The following is a 12,638-nucleotide window of genomic DNA, read 5'->3' on the forward strand; positions in this document are numbered from 1 at the left end:
AATCAATATACAAAAATCAGTAGGGTTTTTATGCACCATCAACAAAATAGCAGAAAAAGAAATCAAGAAAGCAAGCCCATCTACAATAACTAAAAAAATAAAATACCAAAAAATAAAAAATAAAACCCCGCCAGACAAAAAGCCTTGGAATAAATTTAACCAAAGAGGTGAAATCTCTACAAGGAAACTGTAAAACACTGATGAAAGAAATAAAAGAGGACACAATAAGATGGAAAGAAATTCTTCCATGGATTGGAAGAATTCATATCATGAAAATGTTCATACTATCCAGCATGATCTACAGACTCAATACAATGCCCATCAAAATATGAATGACATTCTTCACAAAAGTAGAAAAAACAATCCAAATATTCATATGGAACAATAAAAGACCCTGAATGGTCAAAGCAATCCTGAGCAAAAAAAAAGAAAAATTAAAAAGAAAACTAGGCTGGAGGCGTTACAATACCTGACTTTAAATTATACTACAAAGCTATAGTAACCAAAACATCATGGTCCTGGCATAAAAAAAGACATATAGACCAATGGAACAGAATAAAGAACTCCAAAATCAATCCACATACTCACCACTAACTGATCTTCCATAAGGGCACCAAGAACATACATTGGGGAAAGGTCATCCTCTTCAATAAATGAGGCTGTGAAAACTGGATATCCATGTGTAGAAGAATGAAACTAGACCCTTACCTCTTGCCATATACCAAAATCAACTCGAAATGGATTAAAGACTTAAATATAACACCTGGAACTATACAACTCCTAGCGGAAAGCACAGGGAAAACAATTCAGCATGAAGGGCTGGACAAAAACTTTATGAATAAGACCTCAAAAGCACAAGTGATGAAATAAAACAAAAAAAAATAAGATTTTATCAAACTAAGCAGCTTCTGCACAGTACAGGAAACAATCAAGAGTGAAAAGACAGCCTACAGAATGGGAGAAAATATTTTCAACTATGCATCAGACAACAGACATATATCCGGAATATACAAGGAACTCAAACAATTTAGCAAAATAATAATAATAATAATAATAATAATAATAATAATAATAATAACCCAATAAAAAAATGGGCAAAGGAAATGAATAGCTATTTTTTTGAAGGAAGACATACAAGTGGCCAACAGGTACATGAAAAAATACTCAACATCACTAATCATCAGGGAAATGCAAATCAAAACCACTCTGGGTTATCATCTCACTTCAGCTAGACTGGCTATTATCAAAAAGACTGAGAATAACAAATGATGGCAAAGACATGGAGAAAGGGGAACCCTTCTACACTGTTGGTAGGACTTTAAATTCATACAGCCACTATAGAAAACAGTATGGAAGTTTATCAAACTACAGATAGAACTGCCATAGAGTCCAGCAATCCCATGACTGAGTATATGCCCAAAGGAATGGAAATCATGTCAAAAGGATATCTGCATCCACATGTTTATCACAGCTCTATTTACAATAGCTAAGATATGGAATCAATGTAAAAGTCCATCAACAGATGACTGGATAAGGAAAATGTGATATACATACACAATGGAATACCACTTAGCCATAAAAAAAGAATGAAATTCTGCCAATCATAGCAGCATGGATAAGCTTGAAGAAAATTAAGTGAAATAAGTCAGGCACAGAAAGAAATATTGCATGTCTTCGCTCATAAGAGGGAGCTAAAAATAAATAAATAAGAGAAAGAAAGAAGGAAGGAAGGAAAGAAAGAAAGGTGGAAAGAAGGAAGAAACAAAAGAAAGAAGAAAGAAACAAACAACAAGCCCAACAATATGTTGAACTTTCAGAAGGAGAGAACAAACTGGTTACTGGAGGTGGGAAAGGGGGAGGAGGAAAAGGTAGTGAAAAATCGGTTAATGGACACTGAGGAAAGTGGAGTTGGTTTGGTCAGGCCCCCTCGCCTCATATCTGGCTGCGTATGATTCAGCAGATCCATTGTAAATAAGTTACATAAGAGTAGAGTTAGTGTGTACGTGTGCCCATGTACCACTTGGCTTGTTGCCATTTTTGTATACTTTTTTAGCATGGAAGGCAGCAGATCGGAACCGCTGGTTGGTGAAGCTCGTGTCTGAAGAATAAAGCATGTCCACTTGCTGGCGAGTGCTTGGTTTTTCTTTTGACTACCTGGCTCAGGAACTGCACAGGACGGGGTAAAAAGGCCTATGATCCAGCCCAACAGACACAAAATAGTTAGAAAAAATAAGTTCTATTGATTTACAGTTGAGCTAGGCAGCTATAAGTAACATTAACTTACTTCATGTTATCAAATGACTTGAAGAGATTACATAGAATGTTCTCAACACGATGAAATGATTATGTTTTGTAATGAATATGGCAATCCTACTGAATTGATCATCACACATTGTATACAATAAATATACAGGTATATTCAACTCTGTACACTACAAATACATACAATCGATTACATTTCAATAAAAAACAAAACAAAGAAAACAAATACTTTTTTAAAAAAAAGACATCTTAAAATTCCAGCTATTAAAAGAAATATTGAGAACTCAGATGATCTCAGAGACTATAAGCAAATTATGCTCCAACATATCTTAAAAAGGCAAAGCTGAGAAGCATTGTTTTCAGTTGCATACACAGACATATATATTATACAAACATTTATTGGAAAATATGGGCAAAACATTTCCTATAACCTTTTTTATCAGCTCACTGAAGCTCTTGTTTTCTTATTTTAGGTACTTTGACTATATCTTGCATGAAGGGTTCATTCAAAGCTGATATGACAATATTCCATAAGCAGGATTCTGGTACTGTTTTAGTGACATTAGTAACCAAAATGGCTGGGCACAGGATCAGTTATGAATTAAGTCTTGAGTAGCATTTCTAGGAGTTGAGACTACATGGTCCACTTGCTAAATTCTTGTAACTTCTTATGGCAAGAGTAGTGATATCATATTCGATCCACATGTCTTGATTAACTTTAATTTTACCAGTGCATTGTAGTATACTGATTAACAAGTCAGTAATTTTGCTAATGAAAATCCATTTCTGACACTCAGAAAATCCTCCATGTTCATGAGATGTGGGTAATAGCCCCAGGGTTTGTAGTAGCCTTTTCTGACTGTAGCCTCTCTGCTTTAATGCCAGCTACCCACTCCTGTAGTCTGAATTCCTGATCCGAATTCTAGTTGCCCATGCTTGTAACTTAACCTAACAAACACATATTACCACAGTATCTGTGCTAAGGTATTTTAATGTAAATTAAAGCATTACCATATTCCACCTTAAATATTTCAGAATATATGCTTAAATCTAGGTCAATTTGAGAAGCAAAAAGAAATGGGATCAGTACTTTAAAGATTGTGAACTTTCTGAGAAAAGTCACCACAACTCACTGAAATATGGCCACATAACTTGTAGCCCCTCAATACATCTTTAAAGAAGAAATCAAGAAACTACCAATACCTGCTTAGCTCCCTTCCTCCTATATTGAGCGCCCATGTAAATTGTTGCCTGTGCATAGCTATTTCACAAAAAAGTATAAAAGATAATTCTATTTAAGATCTGTAATTCAAAATAATAGTTATAGAAAAGGAAAATAGTAGCTGAAAGTCTACTATTTGATATGAAGGGGCTGGCCCGGTGGCGCACTGGATAAGTGCGCCGCTTGGGAAGTGTGGCGGCGCTCCCGCCCGAGGGTTCGGATCCCACATACAGACCGGTTCCCGCTCACTGGCTGAGCGAGGCGCGGGAGCAACACCGAGGGTTGCAATCCCGTTGCCAGTCCCCGGTCCAGTACGGGGGGCAACACTGAGGGTTGCGATCCGTTGCCAGACACGGAAAAAGACAAAAAGACAAAATAAAAAAAAAAGAAAAAAAGAAAGTCGATATGAAGAATAACATTGTTGAAAGACACTTAACAAAGGTTTACTGGTATCTACCAAATCCCCTACCTCTCTGAAGGTAGAAAGATGAGACACTAATTCTGTCCACAAATGGCTCATACTCCATTAGGGACTGTGAGAAAAAAACAGGTAAATAGTATACTATTATATTGGATGCTACTGCTACTGGAGACAAAACTTTACCATTAAAATAAGAATTTAGTTTAAAAGCAGGAACAGAAAACAAGAATAGCAAATACACTAAGAATCAAAAACAAAGTAGGTTGCTAGAAGTTCATTTATTGAATAATCACTTATTGAGTGCCTACCATTGTATTAATTTGATTCTAAGGTGTCAGGTAATTTACTTTCTTAAAATCAGCTTTTTTTTTAGGGTGGAATTGCAAAGTTACATTGCAAGTAATTCTGGATAAGTTTAGTCAAATGTACATGCAGCAAAAAAACATGATTAAAAAAAGTTGAAACAAAGGTTTCTCTAAATCCGTTTTATTCTTTAAATTTTGACTAGTGAGTGCTAAAAGTTCCATGAGCTATGAATACTTCCCTTTCATCTTCTTTCTCTCCACATCTCTGATGAACTTTTGCAGTTCTGCTGTAAGTTACAGTCCTGCTTCTATGGGTTCTTCCAAATCATTTCTCCACCGTGTTGACACCCTGTCTAAATTTTCAATCAGAGCTAGTTTTATGGATCCAGATTTATACGAACATCTTTATCCCATATTAAGATTCTCATAACATGTCAAATTTATTCAAAATTTCTAGCTGAAGTCTTTAAGAGTAGTGTTAAAGAGAATGTAAATGAGCACAATTGTCTTTACTCATCAGACAAGTTTGGTAAGGTGATGTCAATTATTTTGCAACATGTTCAGTTAATCAATATATGTTAACTTTCACTTAACCAGTATTATGCTGAGATTATGGGGAATTAAACTCTTGCATGTTTTTTACTTTAAAGGAGGTTCAAATCTAGTTGAGGAAATGAGAAAGAAGACATTATTCTATATAATATCAGTCAGTTGATAATATTTATTCAGAATAGATCACTGTCCTGCATTATGTATAAGGTTGGGTGTTGGAAAAAAAGATAGAAAACAAAAATAAAAGCAAAAAGATTTTTCATAACCATCAACACCTTCGTAATCATATTTTATTTTACTCTGGTCTACATATATGTCAGAAAGTAGAGTAATAGTCAGACCCTGTACTTCACTTTGACCTAAGTGCAAAGCATTAATACATCCTTAATCTTTCTTTAGCCTGCCACCTTTGAGAACTTTAGCTTATTACTATACGTTGAAGGAACATTTCATCTCACACAAGCAGAATATTCTATTTTTGCCATTTTTAAAATCAAAGCAACCAAGAAAAAAATTATTCCCACAAACTCATTACTTATTTCTAACTTGACATATTCAGCTTGATCATCTGCTATAATGTATATACTCTCAAAACTAAATAGATTATCTTGACACTTGTTCTTGGCACAATGAAAGGAAAGCTTGTATCTTCAAATATAAGGTCTACATATTACCACATTATAAGGTTAGGATGCCAGAGGAGCTAGAAAAGTATTTTACAAATCAAAGACATTTTGTTATTTGGTTGGTAAGCTATGAATTTAAAGATATTTGAATATAGGAGACCCATATCTGAAATGTAGATTCTAAACATGTGGCTTTTTTTTTCTAATGTCTTACACCCGAAAAAAATTTGTGGAATTATAGGCATATTCAGTTTGCAAAGATTGCAATCTCAGCTGATTATATCCTAGCTATAATATTTTCTAAAAATTTTTCTAATAAAACCTGTGAAAGCATGAGGCCACCAACATCTCAAGTAAAAAATTTTAGGTGAGCATCAGTATAATGACACTTAAAAACTGATCAGTGTGAATAGGTCACAGTGACAAGAACAAAAAAGCCACTGGAAGTGTCATGTGGACTTCATGAAACAGAATACATGTTTTGTGCAAAAATGTGAGGTTATACAATACACTAAAATAGCTGTTATTAGCTATCACGTTTATTTTCATTAATGCACATACCTAAAATATGCCAATAAATATATGCATTATAGGCACAGCAGAAAGATTGATTTTTACTTCTCCAAAGATCAAGTAATGGCAATACCTGATAAGTTTCACATACACAACATGAGTGGTGCTAAAGGCCAGGCAATCATGGTGTGAAAACTGAAACGAAGAACCAACAGAATAAGGGTGTCTGGTCAGCACCACATTTCCCAAGGAGGCTGTTATTTTGTCTCTCTTACACCCATCTTAGGTGCCAGATGACACTAAAACCTCACTGCCCATCAGGATGAACCAGTCTTTCCATCCTTTTACCTCCCTAATTTTGGTTGAGAAGGGCACTTAGGCAATGGAATACCGTGATCAGCACACATCTGCGCTCAGACTTCAAATAATTAGATTTCAGATGCCCACATTGATCAAAGTAAAACTTAAACTTGTAGAGATCACTTTTTCAAAAGCAGAGGTGGAAACGTGGAGAAAGTCAGGACCTGTACCACTCCTCTTTTGAGCACCATGACAGGCAGGAATCACAAACACATAAAGCTATTTTTGCTCTCAAATTATCCTCTGAGCATTTGTCTTACTTAACCCCACAATTGGTCTTGATATCATTATTTTTTGACTTGTGGGAGGTTGCAATCCCAAGTTTATCCACTCTCTTACCATCATCTTTACCTCTCTCTTTCCTCTGTCTCTATTTCCTCATTTTCAAACATGCACAGCTTTTTTTCTATAACAAACACCTTTCTCGTGATCTCATTGCCCTCTCTAACAACCATTCCGTTTTTCACTTTCTTTGACAGCAAAATGGCCTATGCATACTTTCTCTATGTCTTTACCATCTACTGCCTTCTTAATTTTTTGCAAACTGCTTCTCATCCTGCCTCCCCTCCTCTCCCAAACCAATACTGTTTCCTAAAATTAACCAATGATCTCTTTTTAAAAAAATTTTTTAATTTATATGCATACCTGTTTGTGGGGTAACAATCAAAACCCTTTTCCTTATTCTGTTTGATCTCCATACCACGGTCCTCTCTAAAGACTTCTTAATACATTCTTGTCACTTGCCTTCTATGATCTGACATTATCTATGGTTTTATCCTTTTTTGATGCCTCTTGCTTATTTTTCATTTTAATTTTTATGTTTTTTTTAAATCTATTCGTTGCACTTTTTCATTCTTCTACTTTTAAGCTTGAACATAATCCAGGTCTCAGTCCTTGATTCTCCAGTCTTTTTCTTTCTCAACCAGGAGATTTCAAACTGTGTTCCTCAGCCTGACATGCCTAAGAAGCTGCCACCGCGAGTGGGTGGAAGGGTGAGCAACTGGTGCCTTCTCACCACTTTGAAGAGAATAGTTTTGTTTTTACTTTGTTATTTGTTCTACACCATTTCTTTTGGACAGCTTATTTGAACCCATCAGTGTACTGAAATTACATCAGAGTAATAAAAACTGCATTTCATTTGTTGCTTTACCACTAATTATCTATATGACTTTGGACAAATATTTCAAAGCTTTAACAAATCTCTTGCATCCAGGCCTGTACATGCCTTCTGTCTGAAACATTTTCCTGCCTTATTCCTCAGCACTTTCCTAACCCCTACTGATTTTTTTGTTCCATGTCACTTCCTCCAGTAAGCCTTCTCTGAACCCAAATCTGGGTTAGCTGCTCTTCTGATGTGGTATCATAGCATTCTGTACCAACCTTTTAATACAGCATTCATCTCGTTATGTTGTCTGTCTACATTCCCTACTAAACTGAAAGGTCACTGAGAACAAAATATTATTTATCATGACTTCCATAGCACCTACTGTAGTAGGCCTGGCATGTAGTGGGTTTGAAAATCCAACCAGAGATAATTATGTATCCCAGCAAGGATATCCAAATTACTTGACACTTCCGCTTATCAAGTAAAGATAAATGAAAAGGCATGTATCAATGTTACCCCTGGTTCTGATCAACCTGTTCTTCCCATCAGCCTGCTTTCTGAGCATTTCTGGTACTCACCCTCATTCCCCTCTTAACCCTGTTCACAACACTCTTACTATTTGCTTTTTCTGGAAAAGTTATCATATTTCCACCTTGATTTTTCCAAAAATAAGGGTGCACTGTTTAAAGCTATTTCTAAAGACCAAAGAAAAGTAAAAGTACCAAAAATCATGTTATTTTCAATATTGGATCATTTCAGCATTCTTAACAAAACTATAACATTGTGCTATTTTGGTCTAATTTCAACAATTTCAACTTTCAACAAGTATTTTTAAAATCTCAAAGGGTTTGAAACCATATCTAAGCAGTTTACAGGGAAAGCATTAGTGGTTAATCCAGAGGTTATAATGGTCTCATAAAGAGCATATTGCTTTAAATATTTGCTGTATAAAAACCTGTACATAAATGCAACAAATAAAAGAGTCATTTAATGGCCAGGCTATAACTCTGCAGACACAGCCTTAGAGAAATCACAAACTGCTGGCATACCAAAACTAGAAAGAACAGTCAGTCCCATCTCATCTTTAATCCTAAACTGTAATATCACCTTCAACAAGTAATACCTGAATATTTCCATCGTAAATGTCACAAGCTCCAAAAACAAAATTAAATTTAATTCAGTGATTTTTATTTGTTTGTAGCATACTTTCAAACATCAAGTTAATACAATTTAGACCCAATGAGTTTCTTTACCTCACTGCTCTAAATCTGAAATCATAGTAATGAAATTTTCTTTGGATTATAATAAACTAAAAATACCTAAAAGGAAAAACAAAATAATATGTATCTTTCAAAAGCAAAATCTTTGTATATTAAAACAGACTTAGTTCATTATTTATTTATTTAGGGAATACTTGACAAGAACATTAAAAAGATTCTTGGCAGAGATGATATAATGAGAACTCAAGTATCAGATGAGTGGCTGATTAGATGACTTTTAAAACCCTGTTCTACTCTGAGAGTCCAGGATTTAGGTCATGAATCAATTTAAGGCCTTCTCTCTGCTGAGTAAGCTCCTAATGTTTGTTATAACAATGGAAATATTTGTGAAAAGAAAAGCCCCACAGCCAACAGGGGAAATGGTACTTACGAGTATTGTGTCAGCAGTTCCAAATCATTATGCATATTGATAGGATATGCTTCGCTGAGTTCAAACAACTTCTCCAGGGCCTCATAAATGAAAATGATGCAAATAAGAGAAGCAAAAGCTTCTTCAGTAAAACGGGTGATATAACAGACAAGGGAGCTTGCATCAGTGGCCACAAGTATGATACATAGGGTTGCAGTCCAGAGTCCAATACTAGCTCTTAAAGATAGATATGACAGCCCATATTCTCTAGGAGGAGGAAAAGGAAAGAACAGTGGAAAGAAGGTCATTTAACAGCTTGCCACCATTTAAATAAATGGAAATAAATCTAATCCAGGAAGTGAAAGTAAATAAACTTTCACATCCCAGAAGTACCTAAACTCAAGACTTTGTCTAAGGGGAATGTCTAAGGGGACAAAACTAAAAGGGTTTTTTCAGAGCTTAGAACTGAATCTTATTTTTTATATTACATAACATTATACACAGATCTTTTGCTTTTTCTCTGTTTCCACGGAGAAACAAAAATGACAAACTGAATCAAATCAGCTACTTCCACTTCTCCCAACAGACATCCAACAGTGATGTTGGGAGAAGTGTAAATACAGTAAAGAAGAAGAAAGGGGCTAAGGGCCAAAAGTACATAACACTTACTTGCAAAATTTAAACAAAATCTTTTCAAACACCAAAACTGGTCCTGTACTGCCTAATATGGTAAGAGGCTGTCCACCAAAGAGAGAATAGGCTATCCCGGTCATGGATGCTCCAAAGAGAGATTCGATTGCACTCTGTGTAGAGATATAAATGGTTCCATTACCTAAGCTGTACAGGCAGCCACTTTAACTAGGGAGAAAATGTTTAAAATACATGGGTATGTGCTTTCTCCTTTATCATGAAAAGCCTAGCAACCCTGAGTAGGACGTGGGATAGGAGGATGAGAAAAGAGGCTGACAGTAGGCAGAAAATGAATGGTAGCAAATGAGGAGGTATTCTCTCCACTTTCCTATCTCACCTTTCTATTGCCCCATAAAAAAGTTTAAATATATTCAGGATTAGTATCTAGACAGAAAGATGGTTCAGGTTCATGGAAAATGGACCATTTTGAGGTAAGAACCAGAGCCTAAAGATATCCTAGGACTAGGGGGCAGGGGACAAGGAATCAGATCAAAACCTTATTTAAGACTCAGAACTAGTTGTTCTGAGATATTCAATTCCCAGATTACCAGTTCTACTAGCCACACAGGAAATTCATATGAAATTTTTCTGCCACACTGTACATCAAATATCTCCTCGTACAAAATTAAAACACTCACTAATGTAACTATGAATCATGAAAATGGATTAAAGTTTCAAAGTTCAGAGAAAAGCATGATACATACTATACGACCTTCAGTTGCTTCTCCCAGCAGTCCTCCAAATGTGATGACAGGAGACATACACGCGCAGTAGAGAAATAGAAAAGATGCTAAGCACTGCAGGCTGAAAGCATCTCTGAAGTCACTCCAGAAGTATGGAGCTTTTCTTTTGATATCTAAAATAAGTCCCCCAAAAACCCTAAGACAGGGGGGGAAACACAATAGTGAAACCCAAATATAAAAAGCACACAAATCAAAATGCTCATCTGCTTTGTTGCCAGGTCACAGTATACGTTTTCCATCAGCAGAGGTGAGACCCAGTTTAACCTGCTATGTCGTATTATTATGATCTACAGGTTCAGCTTTGCACTACTATGTTATTTCAATTCCTAATCAAATATTGTGTCAACAATCAGAAACCCAGGTTCTCTCAAACAAGGTGCAGAGCTGTTCACCAATCAAAATTCAAATAATGAGATTCAAGGATTACTCTAATCTCTGTACCATTTCTACATCAACCTACTCCTCCTGAACTCAGGCCTACCACCCTCAATTATTGGCAGAATTTTCTAATTGTTTATATTCTGCTTGGCATAGTAGAAAGTTAGGGAAGGAGGGTTAACTGCTTTTTGTATACTGCAATAATGAACATCACCCTAGAGAGAAAAAGCAGTGTTTAATCGTGGCTCCAGTTGCCTACACTCTCGGCCAAAACCAAAAAACCTAACCCCTTACTAGAAATTATTCCAGACAGACATGGAAATAGCCTTATGGATAACAGTAATACTTAGTAGAAACAGATAGATTCCAGAGTTGTTTTCATTTTTAGGAGACTAGGAGAGGAGGGGGACCTTATAATAACTAAACTTGATAAATCTAATTTTGATTCACTATTGCTTAAACATATCCCAACATCTACCATTCACAAGACAATAATGACCTTACTTGTTATAAATTTATTTATTCCAAATAAATCCAAAAACCACATTTAAACACTTGAAAGAATTTTTTTTTTTGGGGGGGGGAGTATTAAATTGTGAAATGATGCTTAAAATTTGAGGACTAATTTTTTTAATCTATTAGGAATGAGAGCATTAATAAATATATATTCTCATTCTTTGAACATTTAATAATAATGTGCAGACTTAACACTTGACTACTGAAAGTTCTTTGTGCTCCATGGAATAAAAATGCAATATTAAAATGAAGACGACTATGATTAAGTTTCTACATAAAGGTTACTGGTGAAAAAACCTATTATGTTCCAGTATACTGCCAGTATGCTCAATATACTTAGATTATACAAAAATGTTAAACTTTTGTTATTTATTTTATGAATAGGAGTATTCATTTGACAGTCTTAGAATCAACTGAAAAATGATTTTCTCTTGAGAAATAAATTGTTTGGCCTTAAAAAATGTACATATCCAGGATAACTGAAAATTTTGACTATTATTTTAAATCTCTGTGATATGATGTAGACATAATAGTTACATGTGAATAACTGTCTTACTATTATGTGAGCACAGAATAACTGTTTTCCTAGTGATTGCTTTTATCAGAGGGATATGGAGTAGGAAAGAGTTGAGAAGAATAAAATTTCAGTTAAAAAAAAAAGACATTTTAAACTCAGAGAAACTTGCAGAGAACCTGTGAAATTTACACACACACAAAGATCACCTTAGGTTCCTCTACCTGTGTTTGGTGAAATATATGTATATTTTTTATTTTAGGCATCATTTCTGAATAATCTGTTAACTTGTCAAAGTCATAATGCAAAACAGTTTAACTCTATTAGTCTATTTACACATTTATCTATGATTTATATAACACCTAATCCCAAATAGAATTTGAGGTGGTTATGAGCTATTATTTTGTAATTAATATTTTAGTTTTGATAGCACTTTACATTAGACCACTGCTTTATAATTAATTACTTATTAAAGCATACATTAGTCTGAATAACTGTTATATTACTATGTAATAAATGTGCTTTTAGCAGTAAAAATCTAAATCCAGAAGTGGGAGTTCATTACAGAGAACAGTGCAAGAGCAGCCCAGATGTACACCAGCAGCTCCGGGAGAGCAGATGAGTAATGGGTACTTCAAGTCATGCCAGCAACAGAATCTGTGGAAGAACTCTGGAGAAGCGAAGATACCGGATATTGGTGACCTGGGAGGATTTAGGAAGCAGTAAGGAAAAGTGAACTTCGAAAAAGATCTAAACTATGTGGCATGTTACACCTGAGAGAGAGAAAAAATAATACCACCAA

General features: G+C 35.1%; 1 protein-coding gene across 7 annotated transcripts in view; it reads right to left on the minus strand.

The window, feature by feature from the left end:
- SLC4A10 (solute carrier family 4, sodium bicarbonate transporter, member 10) overlaps positions 1-12,638 on the minus strand; it is a 356,167-nt gene that overhangs the window by 65,948 nt on the left and 277,581 nt on the right. For all 7 annotated transcript variants that reach the window (XM_008590142.1, XM_008587567.1, XM_008588852.1 and 4 more), the window contains 3 exons: positions 10,390-10,564; positions 9,665-9,798; positions 9,017-9,262 (listed from right to left, as the gene is read on the minus strand). In XM_008590142.1, the coding sequence (XP_008588364.1) occupies positions 9,017-9,262; positions 9,665-9,798; positions 10,390-10,564 (555 nt within the window). The remainder of the gene's footprint in view (positions 1-9,016; positions 9,263-9,664; positions 9,799-10,389; positions 10,565-12,638) is intronic.

This window comes from Galeopterus variegatus, unplaced genomic scaffold, assembly GCF_000696425.1.
Source record: "Galeopterus variegatus unplaced genomic scaffold, G_variegatus-3.0.2 Scaffold1, whole genome shotgun sequence".
Lineage (NCBI taxonomy): Eukaryota > Metazoa > Chordata > Mammalia > Dermoptera > Cynocephalidae > Galeopterus > Galeopterus variegatus.